Source organism: Pecten maximus, chromosome 6 (assembly GCF_902652985.1).
Source record: "Pecten maximus chromosome 6, xPecMax1.1, whole genome shotgun sequence".
In the NCBI taxonomy this organism is placed as follows: domain Eukaryota; kingdom Metazoa; phylum Mollusca; class Bivalvia; order Pectinida; family Pectinidae; genus Pecten; species Pecten maximus.
Genome location: NC_047020.1, coordinates 46,584,222 through 46,600,262, shown reverse-complemented (window position 1 = coordinate 46,600,262; position 16,041 = coordinate 46,584,222). Strand labels below are relative to the sequence as shown.

The 16,041-nt window shown below is 41.4% G+C and overlaps 1 protein-coding gene across 12 annotated transcripts in view; it reads left to right on the top strand.

Annotated features, from left to right (window-relative positions):
* Window positions 1-4,136: 4,136 nt before the first annotated feature.
* Window positions 4,137-16,041, top strand: part of LOC117329905 (protein WWC2-like) — a 75,453-nt gene continuing 63,548 nt past the window's right edge. For all 12 annotated transcript variants that reach the window (XM_033888133.1, XM_033888129.1, XM_033888134.1 and 9 more), the window contains exons 1-2: window positions 4,137-4,339; window positions 15,089-15,198. In XM_033888133.1, coding sequence (XP_033744024.1) covers window positions 4,212-4,339; window positions 15,089-15,198 — 238 coding nt within the window. In that variant the 5' untranslated portion in view covers window positions 4,137-4,211. The remainder of the gene's footprint in view (window positions 4,340-15,088; window positions 15,199-16,041) is intronic.

Below are 16,041 nucleotides of genomic sequence, written 5' to 3'. Positions count from 1 at the left end.
AACATATATAAGAAGAGTTGAACTAATTTCACTCAGCACTAGAATGTTTTTTCACGATGCATATTAAACAGTACATGAATGCACTCGCTTTTCGTGTGTAACATAGTTAATGAAACTAGTTCTTTCACTGTATATGCAGCATCAGCATAATTAAGTAAGCACATCAATTTTACCATTTCTGTACCGGTCCGACCCTTCAGATGACTTAACCGAGAGTCAATGTGGCGGTATTTCCTCTTATTTGGTCTTTGTTTACCTCCTGCCGAAAGCTGGATCATCTTGGCTTCATCGGTAGCTTGAATCTTCTCCAGCAGTTGAACAGCAACGAAGATGTTTGGGTGAGCATGCTGACAAAGCTTGTTGACCTTGCTGTACCATCCCTCAATATTATTTGTTGTTTGTGGGCCATCATTGTCGTAGTGGTTCCACAAATATGTGCTGTCCCTCAACCCAAGTTTCCTTAACATAGTCGTTAAATCGGGTAGTTACAGGGCTAATGTCTTCGTTGTCGTCAAGGGCAGAAACCCACACATCCTCTACTTTACCAAGGGACACCAATGGTAGCACAGCTACACGTCTAACAAGGGACACCAATGGTAGCACAGCTACACGTCTAACAAGGGACACCAATGGTAGCACAGCTACACGTCTAACAAGTGACACCAATGGTAGCACAGCTACACGTCTAACTAGAGTTTTTAGTTGATCATCCTGTCTATAGCGCCCAGCCAGCCCACATCCTCTACTTTATCAAGGGGCACCAATGGTAGCACAGCTACACGTCTAACTAGAGTTTTTAGTTGATCATCCTGTCTATAGCGCCCAGCCAGCCCACATCCTCTACTTTACCAAGGGGCACCAATGGTAGCACAGCTGTTCGTCTAACTCGAGTTTTTAGTTGATCATCCTGTCTATAGCGCCCAGCCAGCCCACATCCTCTACTTTATCAAGGGGCACCAATGGTAGCACAGCTGCTCGTCTAACTCGAGTTTATAGTTGATCATCCTGTCTATAGCGCCCAGCCAGCCCACATCCTCTACTTTACCAAGGGGCACCAATGGTAGCACAGCTGTTCGTCTAACTCGAGTTTATAGTTCATCATCCTGTCTGTAGCGCCCAGCCAGCCCACATCCTCTACTTGATCAAGGGGCACCAATGGTAGCACAGCTGCACGTCTAACCAGAGTTTTTAGTTGATCATCCTGTCTATAGCGCCCAGCCAGCCCACATCCTCCACTTGATCAAGGGACACCAATGGTAGCACAGCTACACGTATAACTAGAGTTTTTAATTGATCATCCTGTCTATAGCGCCCAGCCAGCCCACATCCTTGTACTTTCCTCCAGATCCACTGTGTGTAATGGAAAAAGCATGCTTTCACACTCACTGTAGGAAACAGTTTACACGGCATTCCTCAAATCCTGATATCTCAAAATCCTACATGACTGTCTCTGGAGCAAAAACTAAGTTCCTCTGAGCCACAGAATCTATATAAGTAAAGTCTCCTGAACGTCTGTTTGGTAGTACAGACAACAACAAGGGGAACCAAGTTTATAACTGGCTAAAATCTCCTGGGCAAAAATAAAATTCCGTCTCCAAACACAATAGAAGAATCACACAATTTTCTCAGACTGTCATCAGTAGCAAAAATCATGATTCGGTGACCATTATTGTCAGTATCATCACAGAGTCTCCTGCTAACGTTTCCGACCAGGCGCCCTGTATGTCCACTTCTGGTTGTGTAGAAGGAAGTGTTGGCAAAGTCTTGGAACGGGCTCTGTAGAGGGATGCTTTACAACTCTCAATGCATGGTGGAATCTTCGAAATCATCTCACCACGTACATACCACGTGACACAGGTAGACACATTTTCCATTAAGGTGTAAAATGCTGCAATTAATAAATTTTATGGTAAATCGGAAAGTATTCTGTTTAAAAGTGCACGTTTCCTATTAAACTCATGAACGGTTTAGTGTTGTATTGTTTATAACGTCCTATCAACATCTATGAGGACGTCCTATCAACATCTATGAGGACGTCCTATCAACATCTATGAGGACGGCCTATCAACATCTATGAGGACGGCCTATCAACATCTATGAGGACGGCCTATCAACATATATGAGGACGGCCTATCAACATCTATGAGGACGGCCTATCAACATCTATGAGGACGGCCTATCAACATCTATGAGGACGGCCTATCAACATCTATGAGGACGGTCTATCAACATCTATGAGGACGGCCTATCAACATCTATGAGGACGGTCTATCAACATCTATGAGGACGGCCTATCAACATCTATGAGGACGGCCTCTCAACATCTATGAGGACGGTCTATCAACATCTATGAGGACGGTTTAGTGTTGTATTGTTTATAACGTCCTATCAACATCTATGAGGACGGCCTATCAACATCTATGAGGACGGCCTATCAACATCTATGAGGACGGCCTATTAACATCTATGAGGACGGTCTATCAACATCTATGAGGACGGCCTATCAACATCTATGAGGACGGCCTAGTGTTGTATTGTTTATAACGGCCTATCAACATCTATGAGGACGGTCTATCAACATCTATGAGGACGGTCTATCAACATCTATGAGGACGGCCTATTAACATCTATGAGGACGGTCTATCAACATCTATGAGGACGGCCTATCAACATCTATGAGGACGGTCTATCAACATCTATGAGGACGGCCTATCAACATCTATGAGGACGGTCTATCAACATCTATGAGGACGGCCTAGTGTTGTATTGTTTATAACGGCCTATCAACATCTATGAGGACGGTCTATCAACATCTATGAGGACGGTCTATCAACATCTATGAGGACGGTCTATCAACATCTATGAGGACGGTCTAGTTTTGTCATCATCATCATCATCATCATCACCATCACCACCACCACCACCACCACCATCATCATCATCATCATCATCATCACCATCACCACCACCACCACCACCACCATCATCATCATCATCATCATCACCATCATCATCCAAATCGTTCATCATCGTTATAATCATTTTCAAAATAATTCCAAAAGTTATCATCACCATTATCGTAATAATTCTACTCACGGGGAAAATGAAAATGAACAGGACGTGAAATAAAGGAATATATATATTTTTTTGGTTTGTTTTTGTTTAACGTCCTATTAACAGCCAGGGTCATTTAAGGACGTGCCAGGTTTTGAACTCGCAACCCAGAGGTGGAGGGCTAGTGTTAAAGTGTCGGGACACCTTAACCACTCGGCCACCGCGGCCCCTGAACATATATATATTTGTCATCATGTAGAATTAATTTCTTTATTATTGTTTAATGGTTATGTCCGACCATGTTATCAAGCATTTATAAAGCATACAGCCAATGATACTCGGGTATTTTGTCTCTGTATACACACGGATAAGTCGAACCATCGGATAAGTCGAATATTTTGCTTGGTCCCGTCGACTTCGATTTATCAGAGTTTTACTGTATCAAAGAACTTATTCATCAATATCATAATTAATATAAAAAATAATTCATAATAATTAGAAATCATCCCTTAATATTAATTCAATTATTAAAACTAGAAATTAATTGATTAGATCTATTATATTATCTAAATATTTTTTTTTATTGACGCCGACAGAGGAATCTAATAGATTATTAAAATCTCTGATAATTAATTTATAATCAATTAATGCATCTGTTCCACAATGTATTGTCATATTGTATACATATCTATGCCTGATAGTGTAGTCCGTGTCGCGACGTTGTGTACCTGTAATAGTATATCTTATATAATTCCGAAACTGATGTCAATCCGACCAGAGACGTATAATAAAACATATAAACGTCTCTAGTAATATTGGTGATCAAAGTATATTATTAATTAAATGTCTGGCCAAGTCTTTATGGCCAGGACGTATAGGATAGCATACTGTGCAGTATATAGTTACATTGATTGACAGTTCATGCATAAATTATGCATAAATTGTAGGACGTATGTTCGTGGTTAATTCTTAATTTAAAACTTTGAAATAATATCTGGAAGGAATTCCAGGATCGCTCTGATTGGCTGACCCCGTGACGAAATGAATGGATTCTGTGACGTCACGCATGCTAATCAGGAATGGCAGAAAAGAAAAATGGAGGATCGGTTGAAAGAGATTACGATTCGGAGGTAAAACAAAACCGTTGTCGATGAAATATGCCAAGGAATCGTGCCGGGGTATTACCCCTGCCAGATGGATGGGAGGAATGCCGTGACTACGACGGAAAACTGTTCTTTATAGACCATTCCAATCGGCAAACAACCTGGATCGACCCGAGGGACAGGTGAGTGTTGTGTTTTAACATAACATGCAACAGGCTCGTGTGGTGAATTCGGCGGTTACAGACAAAGATTGGTGTATTTTATAATTCTGATGACTCTAACATGTAAAATGATACACATTGCGACTGTAAAACATCGAATCCCGGCCAGAAACAACACGGACAGCTTGAAAATAACTCGCATTCCAGCATGTGTTTTTGGTCTAAATGAGTAAGGGGAGATAACTTGTAGTTGTTATTGGTCAAATGTCAACAAAATGTTAGATTGTTTAAACACGTGTTGACATGTAAAATAGTACAATAACATGTGATATATTGTATTTAAATGTGTTGACATATAAGATAGTTAAACAACACAAAATATATTGTATTTAAACGTGTTGACATGTAAAATAGTTAAACAACACAAAATATATTGTATTGAAACATGTTGACATGTAAAATAGTAAAACGACATGTTATATATTAAATTTACACGTGTTGGCGTGTGAAATAGTAAAAGAACTATTTATAAATGCCGTTAGCAAGTGTCGGGTGTTGCTTTAGCAGAGCATTGTGAGAAAAATATTTTTGAAAGCACTCATCTAAGGGGACGAGTGCCTCATGAGAACTACTCGTGCCTTTGACTTCTAATTTTCAATTTAAAAAAAACACACAAAACCCATGTAAATATGTTTTCAATGTGTTAAATAAAGTTTAATCATATATTCGCCTGTGATACTTTTTTATATCAGGTATTAGAATACACAAAAACTTGATAGAATACACAAAAATGAGATATAAAAGTGTATAGAAGTGTGACTCGCTAGTGTTCAAATATTGTCATTCTGAGTGCCATTAGAAATTGTCGTATTTGATATGATATCGGGTCCGGATTTATTTGTCATTTACCTGTATTAGTCTCGCCCTTCTTGATCACATGAATGCATCAGTATCACGTAGACACTTCTGCAGAGCAATCACGGAGAGAGAGCTCACTGCTCGATGGCGCTTACTTTAAGTATGATTTAATCCTAAATTGTTTAGAAATTTGTCTAGATTTCGTGGAATAAAGACAGTATCTATAAACACGATATATTTATTATTTTCTTTTGAAATTTACTCGTCACCAGGGACAAGTGCACGACGACATTGATTCACTTGTCCCCAGCCAAATTTAACTCGTCCAGGACGAGTGGACCAGTGCTTTTTCGCACCCTTCAGAGCTTCAAATGATTTGACATTAACACGGGTCATTGGGCGTATCTAGACCAGAAAGTAGGGCTAATTTCCCAAACCATGGGCCAGCATTTTTTATGACTATATACTTCTGCACTTATCATGTTTTTACCTTTGACTGGATTTACTTCGCTTTTAGCTTGATCGGTTGAGCGTAAGACTAGTAAGCCAGAGGTCCCGGGTTCGATCCCTAGCGGAGGCAGTGATTTAAATTTAATTAATCCTGTGCTCTATTACATTGGCGCCCATGTAGGGACCCGGGGAAAATACTCAGGATTGCTCCAGAAGCATCGCTGTTACTCCTGGAAACTCCTGGACGAGTTCTTTCATGGAGGGGGAGTATGTAACCGTGGTAAATACTAGCCGCAATATACCGCTCAGGTAAAGAGAGATCTTCTCTTTAGCTCGACCAGTTCAGCGTAAGACTTGTAAGCAAGAGGTCCAAGGTTCGATCCCTAGCGGAGGCAGTGATTTAAATTTAATTAGTCCTGCACTCTGTTACAAAAAGTCCATATAAAAAATTATTCATTTGATATTAAATGAATAGAAAATATTAACAATCCATGATTGAAAGAAAAGATTATGTATTTTAATTCAAAATGCAGTTATATATTATTGTCTCTTTTTCTTATTTTTTGTTAATTCCTTAATTCTGCTACGGTTTCCACTCCGAATATTACAGGGTTAGCACTGGCCTTGAGAAAGTCTTGAATTTCACCTTAGGCCTTGAAAAGCCTTGAATTTCACCATAGGCCTTGAAAAGCCTTGAAAATTGGTTTACAGCCTTGAAAAAGCCTTGAATATTAAGGTTTCATTAGGATAAGTGAAACCCTGGCCACTGATCATTTGGATTCAACTTTGTCCATGTCGCCTCCCCTACAGACGTTAATAATTACCATGTCAAGTTGTATTTTTATCAAGTGGATAGTTATAAGTTTCCTTTTTGTTCTCGTTTCCTCTCAAGATGACTTAGATGATGGGTAAAATGGGCCTTGAATATTTAATTAAGACATTGAAAAAGCCTTGAAAAGGCCTTGAATTTGGTTTGACAAAATCCGTATGAACCCTGTATTAGTCACACAAATCAAACTTCTGTTTGATAAACAAAGATTGTTTTACAGATAAAAAATTATTGCCTTTGTCTAATAAGAACATTTGGTCAAGTATTACAGTAAGTAACCTCTTTCAAACATTATTTCATACTTCAGCTACAGTTTCTTTTATTTCATCAGTTTGAAAGTCATAAAAACGTTCGTGAAGTGGAGGCTCCAGAGTGCCACCAGCGACCTACTTTTCCCACCTCGAAAATTTGATCTATCAACAAGGAAAATAAAGATAATTCAACTAATAATTGTTTATTTTAATATGTTTAAGCATATTTCTACACTACTGTCATTCTGATAATTCCTAATCACACAGAATTCAGGAAATCAAACACAAAAATCATTTTAGAGATAGAAAAATCTTACTTGTCCCGGAGAAGTGTACAAACATTTTTGGCTTGCCCGAACTCAGATTTTGGTCGCCCGGGGCGTCAGGCAAGTGAAATTTTTACACCCCTGTATTTAATTTTGGCAAACAGATCAGACTGAATATAACTTTAGTGAGATAAATAGGGTTTTCTGATAATTCAATTGTCTACTTTAATTACTGACTGAATGTTGTTAAAATCGAACTTTTAAACATCAGGCGACAGCTGCAGATACCCCATTTAGGGGCTCCAAAAGACAGCTGCCAGACCGATATCGACAAATGTCTACAACTTTCAAATGAAATATTTGTGACCTAGATACTCCAGACTTTAATTCCGATACTGTAATATCGTTTAGATATAGTTTTCTTTGTGTTCACAGACCGTTTTCATTCAACACTTTCCATAATTGATCGTTCAAACACCAAACCCACTGACCCAAATAATGATGACCTGGCATGGTCAATTCGCTAAGAGCCAAAATAAATCTGATATAATGCAAATAGCCATTCCAGTTTATGTATCTTTTATAGTGATATGTTTTATCCCAGAGTATTCCGAACTGTTTTCTGTGCAAACTATTACGCTTGCATCCTGGAGTGTGCGAGGGGAGGTAACTCATATACACTCTAGTTTATGCGACATTGGAAAGTCACCTCAAGCTGTTGTGTTGATAAAAATTGCCCTCGACAATCAAATACCGTTTTTAGTCTCGGATTTTCGAAATGGAAATTGATAAATGAAATCTCAATATGTTTTTACATTCGATATTTAAAATGAAAGTAGAATACTTTCGATTAGTTTGTCATTGCTGAGATTTAGGTGACACAAAAATGGCCGAGCTGGTTGATAGTGTACATATGTTTGAAGTGATTATTAGGCGAAACCTAACGTGAGCTTGTTTCCACAACAAAGGACGAAAGGGAGCTTATGCCATACCATGGCGTCCAACATCCGGCGCCCGTTCGTCTGTCAACAATAACCTTGTGAACATGATAACTGGAGTGAATATCAACCAAGTTTGATGAAACTTTGAATGTAGCCAAATATCGACAACATCTCGGACGATTTTGAAAATGGGAATTTTCCGACTGTAATTTACACATTATAGGTATACGTAATTGCCTTTATAGTATATTATAACAATTTTTTACCTCACCTTGTCTGAAGGCTAAATATTTTTCAAATGCTACTAGTCCTGAACAACTTAATGGATTTTGATGAAATTTGTTCTGGAGAATTATTAAGCAATGTTGTATGTTATATAAATGAAGGATGTGACACCATTGGGGTGGGAGAAATTAGGGCCAAATAAGGGATATATAGCCAGAAAAAAAGAGAAAAAGAATGACAAGATTTAGTCCACCTGTAGTTTGAACTCTTGTTGGGAAAGCTGGAAAGGCAGTTCAAAAGTAGGAAAATATACTTCATTACTTGAAATATAACTGAGAATACAGTATTTTGCCATGATTACTGAAATATCCAGGTGGGCGATGCAGGCCCTGTAGGCCACTTGTCTTGATCTTTTTCACTTGATTATGAATTCGAACACTACAACTAAAAAGTTTACAATTTCAGTTGCTATCAAAACATGTTTCAGGCCTCTCCTGCAGATTTGTTTAAAGCTGACAGTGTAAGCTAAAAAGCTTCAAATTAAAATTTAAAAAAATACATACAGAATTTTAGTTTTCAGAAATCCATATTCCCCTATGATTAGTTGATTACAGTGTGTTCCGGGCATTGTATCTAAAGAATTGCCAACATTTTAGTTTGTGCTTCTGATCTCCTTGGAGATGCATGTATACCCGGATCCGACCCCTATATAAAGCCCATGAATAGTCAAATAAGTAGCACTCTTTCAATATATGTACAAAGCGCCTTCAACCACCTTCCATCCACATTACAATATCAACCACCTCCCACCAACATACCAAAGCAGAATATGGACAAGGAAATCAAACAAATAAAATTATTGTAATGAATTAAAAAAAAAATCACAATTTAGATTATATTAGAATATGAAATGTTCCACTGTGAAAGAAAAAACGATTAGTTGGAAAATGATAGCAAAACCGACACAAGTCCCTCCTAGCTTGGATGTTTCAGTATTATATCCTTACATGTTAGAATGTGTAAAAACGGGTTTAGTTTAGTTAAATCTATCAGAAAGCGAATTGCTAACATGTAGCCTGGTGGTCACTTTGCGTGTATTTTATAATTACAGGTAATTTAACGTGAATATGATGCAGATCATACTCATGAATGTGTTTTACAACAGGGGCTAGCAACAATTTAAATGGGATAAAAAAGATACAGATAGAAAAAATACAGAAAAAATACATAAAAGCTCAAAGCATAATACCATATATCTTGGTCTTGTTTTTAGGTCACCTGTGATGTTACAAGTCTCAAGTGGCCAAAATTTGCCTTTTGTCCGTCGTCCCTCAATAAACAATTTACACTTTTAACTTAAACTTCTCAATTACCATGATGCCCAGGGCTAGGATATTGTGCAATTAGCATGCTGGAATGAAAGACTATGAAGTTTGTTCAAATGAATGACCTTGACCTGATTTCAAGGTCACAGTGGTCAAATGGCTTAAAAACTTTGATGACTTCATTAATAACCAAGAGGCCCTGGGCTAGGATTTTGATATTGGGCTAGTAGCATGTTTGAATGAAGGGCTACCAAGATTGACATTGACCTTCTTTGAAGGTCTTAGGGGTCAAATGTGTTAAAACCTTTTAATGAATTCTTCTTCATAACCAGGAGGCCCATGATAATGATATTGGACCAATAGCATGCTGGGATGAAGGGTTACCAGTTTGTTCAAATGAATGACCTTGACCTACTTTCAAATAGGTCAGGCTGAGATGTATTTAATGGTGGTTTTATAGCAAAACATCTATCAGTGTGGCACAGTGTCTGCTGTCCATTTTTAGGTTTCAACCAAATTTAATGTGGAGCATCCTTGGGTGAAAAAAGACCTAGGGGTCTGAGGGGCAGGACTAAACAGGGGAAATTTACACCAACTTCTTCTGTATGAATGAAAGGATCCTTAATTGGGTGAATAAGAACCAATTTTGTATAAACGGTGGGTCTTGCTCCCTAGGGGTCTGAGGCTGAGGGACAGGACGTACGTCCCAATAGAGAAAATAAAGTAATTACTTTTAAATTGATCTTCTTCTGTAGGAATGAATGGATTTATTCTGAAGCACTCTTGAGTAGAGGAGAACCAATTACTTCTGTATTAATGGTGGGTCCTGGCCCTGCAAGGGGAACAGTTTGTTTGGTCCGACCAAGTTCATACTACATATTCTATGTAAAATAACCCCAGATTAGTTGTTACTCCTCGGATACCCTGTATTCCTCCCAACGAATATATCCCCTTCTCTTCATAATCATAGTATTAATCCTATTTATTTGTTGAAGAGCTTTCACCTGTTCTGTCAGACATATTTTTTTTACCAATTTACAATTTACAATCCTTCAGACAATATTAAATGAATCAAAATAAACAATATTCAAACAATAAATAAATTTATGAATTAAAAGAAATGACCATTTTGTACTATGATATATTTTACTGAAACTGTAAGATGTTCCATTTGTTTCAATAATAGAGATAATTTTTAACTAGTAGTGTACTAGGAAGACTTTAATGTGGGCACAAGGAAGGTAGACCAATTTAAGTATAATTCAAATAAATTGAACATTTTATGAGAATTTCATGGTAAATTGACAGGTAAGTTACCTATTAAAACACAGGGTCTCTTTGAATTCTGACGAGCCCTGCCCCTGTTCTGTACCCCCTGATATATATAATAGTGGTATCAGTGTCCTGTGTAGAGCCCTGCCCCTGTCCTGTACCCCCTGATATATGTATTAGTGGTATCAGTGTCCTGTGACGAGCCATGCCCCTGTTCTGTACCCCCTGATCTATGTATTAGTGGTGTCAGTGTCCTGTGTAGAGCCCTGCCCCTGTCCTGTACCCCCTGATATATGTATTAGTGGTATCAGTGTCCTGTGTAGAGCCCTGCCCCTGTTCTGTACTCCCTGATATATGTATTAGTGGTATCAGTGTCCTGTGACGAGCCCTGCCCCTATTCTGTACCCCCTGATATATGTATTAGTGGTATCAGTGTCCTGTGTAGAGCCCTGCCCCTGTTCTGTACCCCCTGTTATATGTACATGTATTAGTGGTGTCAGTGTCCTGTGACGAGCCATGCCCCTTTTCTGTACCCCCTGATATATGTATTAGTGGTATCAGTGTCCTGTGACGAGCCCTGCCCCTGTTCTGTACCCCCTGATATATGTATTAGTGGTGTCAGTGTCCTGTGACGAGCCCTGCCCCTGTCCTGTACCCCCTGATATATGTATTAGTGGTGTCAGTGTCCTGTGACGAGCCCTGCCCCTGTCCTGTACTCCCTGATATATATAATAGTGGTATCAGTGTCCTGTGACGAGCCATGCCCCTTTTCTGTACCCCCTGATATATGTATTAGTGGTGTCAGTGTCCTGTGACGAGCCCTGCCCCTGTTCTGTACTCCCTGATATATGTATTAGTGGTGTCAGTGTCCTGTGACGAGCCATGCCCCTGTTCTGTACCCCCTGATATATGTATTAGTGGTATCAGTGTCCTGTGACGAGCCCTGCCCCTGTTCTGTACTCCCTGATATATGTATTAGTGGTATCAGTGTCCTGTGACGAGCCCTGCCCCTTTTCTGTAGCCCCTGATATATGTATTAGTGGTGTCAGTGTCCTGTGACGAGCCATGCCCCTGTCCTGTACCCCCTGATATATGTATTAGTGGTGTCAGTGTCCTGTGACGAGCCCTGCCCCTGTTCTGTACTCCCTGATATATGTATTAGTGGTATCAGTGTCCTGTGACGAGCCCTGCCCCTGTTCTGTACTCCCTGATATATGTATTAGTGGTGTCAGTGTCCTGTGACGAGCCCTGCCCCTGTTCTGTACTCCCTGATATATGTACATGTATTAGTGGTGTCAGTGTCCTGTGACGAGCCATGCCCCTGTTCTGTACTCCCTGATATATATAATAGTGGTATCAGTGTCCTGTGACGAGCCCTGCCCCTGTTCTGTACTCCCTGATATATGTATTAGTGGTATCAGTGTCCTGTGTAGAGCCCTGCCCCTGTTCTGTACTCCCTGATATATGTATTAGTGGTGTCAGTGGCCTGTGACGAGCCCTGCCCCTGTTCTGTACCCCCTGATATATGTATTAGTGGTATCAGTGGCCTGTGTATCTCGGGATCGCTTCAGGCTGTGAGATAGTTACAGCTTATGGAATGCTATCTATGCGAGTCTACTATACTGTAGTATAGCAAGTAAATCTACAAGAGGCCAAGTCAAGGGAAAACAGGACAACATGTACACTCAAAGGGAAAAACAGGACAACATGTACACTCAAAGGGAAAAACAGGACAACATGTACACTCAAAGGGAAAAACAGGACAACATGTACACTCAAAAGGAAAAACAGGACAACATGTACACTCAAAGGGAAAAACAGGACAACATGTACACTCAAAGGGAAAAACAGGACAACATCGACCCCAACAATCTGTCTACTAATCAAAGCATAGTGTTATTTATTGTCGGCCATAGCTACATGTAACTATCTGTTGGTAGAGACTGTGGCAGTATTTGTTTAAACTCAGAGTTAAATAAAATCACTTGAGGTAAAATCTAAGCATGAGCATCTTAGCAAATTTCAATTATGATTTTTGACATTAATGGGTCTTTGTTAATTTTATAAAACTTTGTATAGCATTCAGGTCTGTTAATTTGGCAGGGAATTAAAAGTATCTTACATGGGTCTGTTCTGTGGACAAGCATTCCAACATTAAAGGCTTGACCAGAGTTTAAGAGTTTGGCTGGTCAGCATGAGGCTTGGCCAGAGTTTAAGAGTTTGGCTGGTCAGCACGAGGCTTGACCAGAGTTTAAGAGTTTGGTTGGTCAGCATGAGGCTTGGCCAGAGTTTAAGAGTTTGGCTGGTCAGCACGAGGCTTGACCAGAGTTTAAGAGTTTGGCTGGTCAGCATGAGGCTTGGCCAGAGTTTAAGAGTTTGGCTGGTCAGCACAAGGCTTGACCAGAGTTTAAGAGTTTGGCTGGTCAGCACGAGGCTTGACCAGAGTTTAAGAGTTTGGTTGGTCAGCATGCATGAGGCTTGGCCAGAGTTTAAGAGTTTGGCTGGTCAGCATGAGGCTTGGCCAGAGTTTATGAAGAGTTTGGCTGGTCAGCACGAGGCTTGACCCGAGTGTTCCCCTATATGAGACAGTGTGGCTACCCCTGTATGAGGTAGTGTGGCTCCCTGTGTGAGGTAGTGTGTCTCCCCCTGTATGAGGTAGTGTAGCTCCCCCTGTATGGGCCCCTATATGAGGTAGTGTGGCTCCCCCTGTATGAGGTAGTGTGGTTCCCCCTGTTTGAGGTAGTGTGGCTCCCCCTATATGAGGTAGTGTGGCTCCCCTGTATGAGGTAGTGTGGCTCCCCCTGTATGAGGTAGTGTGGCTCCCTCTGTATGAGGTAGTGTGGCTCCCCCTGTATGAGGTAGTGTGGCTCCCCCTATATGAGGTAGTGTGGCTCCCCTGTATGAGGTAGTGTGGCTCCCCCTGTATGAGGTAGTGTGGCTTCCCCTGTATGAGGTAGTGTGGCTCCCCTGTATGAGGTAGTGTGGCTCCCCCTGTATGAGGTAGTGTGGCTCCCCTGTATGAGGTAGTGTGGCTCCCCTGTATGAGGTAGTGTGGCTCCCCCTGTATGAGGTAGTGTGGCTCCCCCTGTATGAGGTAGAGTGGCTCCCCCTGTGTGAGGTAGTGTGGCTCCCCCTGTATGAAGTAGTGTGGCTCCCCCTGTATGAGGTAGTGTGGCGCCCCCTGTATGAGGTAGTGTGACTTCCCCTGTATGAGGTAGTGTGGCTCCCCTTGTATGAGGTAGTGTGGCTCCCCCTGTATGATGTAGTGTGGCTCCCCCTGTATGAGGTAGTGTGGCGCCCCCTGTATGAGGTAGTGTGGCTCCTCCTGTGTGAGTTAGTGTCGCTCCCCCTGTATGAGGTAGTGTGGCTCCCCCTGTATGAGATAGTGTGACTTCCCCTGTATGAGGTAGTGTAGCTCCCCCTGTATGAGGTAGTGTGGCTCGCCCATATGAGGTAGTGTGGCTCCCCCTGTATGAGGTAGTGTGGCGCCCCCTGTATGAGGTAGTGTGACTTCCTGTATGAGGTAGTGTGGCTCCCCCTGTACGAGATAGTGTGGCTCCCCCTGTGTGAGGTAGTGTGGCTCCCCCTGTATGAGGTAGTGTGGTTCCCCCTGTATGAGGTAGTGTGGCTCCCCCTGTATGAGGTAGTGTGGCTCCCCCTGTATGAGGTAGTGTGGCTCCCCCTGTACGAGATAGTGTGGCTCCCCCCATATGAGGTAGTGTGGCTCCCCCTGTATGAGGTAGTGTGGCGCCCCCTGTATGAGGTAGTGTGGCTCCCCCCATATGAGATAGTGTGGCTCCCCCCATATGAGGTAGTGTGGCTCCCCCTGTATGAGGTAGTGTGGCGCCCCCTGTATGAGGTAGTGTGACTTCCCCTGTGTGAGGTAGAGTGGCTCCCCCTGTATGAGGTAGTGTGGCTCCCCCATATGAGGTAGTGTGGCTCCCCCTGTGTGAGGTAGTGTGGCTCCCCTGTATGAGGTAGTGTGGCTCCCCCTGTATGAGATAGTGTGGCTCCCCCTGTATGAGGTAGTGTGGCTCCCCCTGTATGAGGTAGTGTGGCTCCCCCTGTCTGAGGTAGTGTGGCTCCCCCTGTATGAGGTTGTGTGGCTCCCCCTGTATGAGGTAGTGTGGCTCCCCCTGTATGAGGTAATGTGGCTCCCCCTGTATGAGGTAGTGTGGCTCCCCTGTATGAGGTAGTGTGGCGCCCCCTGTATGACGTATAGATGTCCTGTGTATTTAAAGCTATGTTACTCCGACTTGCAATTTAATCTTTGACCTATTTGCCCCTCCTTTTGATTTATGATAAATGTATGATATCTGTCACCATTTATAATACTGGCGTTTATTCCTTCAGATTTACCAAGCCCCAGACATTTGCAGACTGTGTCGGAGATCAGCTTCCCTATGGATGGGAACAGTGTGTTGATGAGCAGCTGGGGCCATACTTCATCAACCACCTAAATCGTAAGTCACATCAACCACCTAAATCGTAAGTCACATCAACCACCTAAATCATCATATCAACCACCTAAATCATGACATCAACCACCTAAATCATCATATCAACCAACTAAATAATCACATCAACCACCTAAATCATCACATAAACCACCTAAATCATCACATCAACCACCTAAATCATCACATAAACCACCTAAATCATCACATCAACAACCTAAATCATCACATCAACCACCTAAATCATCATATCAACCACCTAAATCATCACATCAACCACCTAAATCATCACATCAACCACCTAAATCATCACAACAACCACCTAAATCATCACATCAACCACCTTAATTATCACATCAACAACCTTAAATAGTAAGTCACATCAACCACCTAAATCATCACATCAACCACCTAAATCATCACATCAACCACTTAAATCATCATATCAACCAACTAAATCATCACATCAACCACCTAAATCATCACATCAACCAACTAAATCATCACATCAACCACCTAAATCATCACATCAACCACTTAAATCATCATATCAACCACTAAATCATCACATCAACCACCTAAATCATCATATCAACCACTAAATCATCACATCAACAACCTAAATCATCATATCAACAACCTAAGCAGACAGCAACCAACGAAACCCGCACAGCAACCAGAAAGCGCAGCAACCACCGGGAAAGCGAAAAGGGAAACCCACCGAAAGCAGCAGAGAAACCCAGAAAGCAGCAAGCAACCACCAAAAGAGAAAAACCCCCGAAAGCAGCGAGCAACCAAAAAAGAGCACAGCAACCACCGAAAGAGCACGCAACCCGAAAGAAAAAGCAA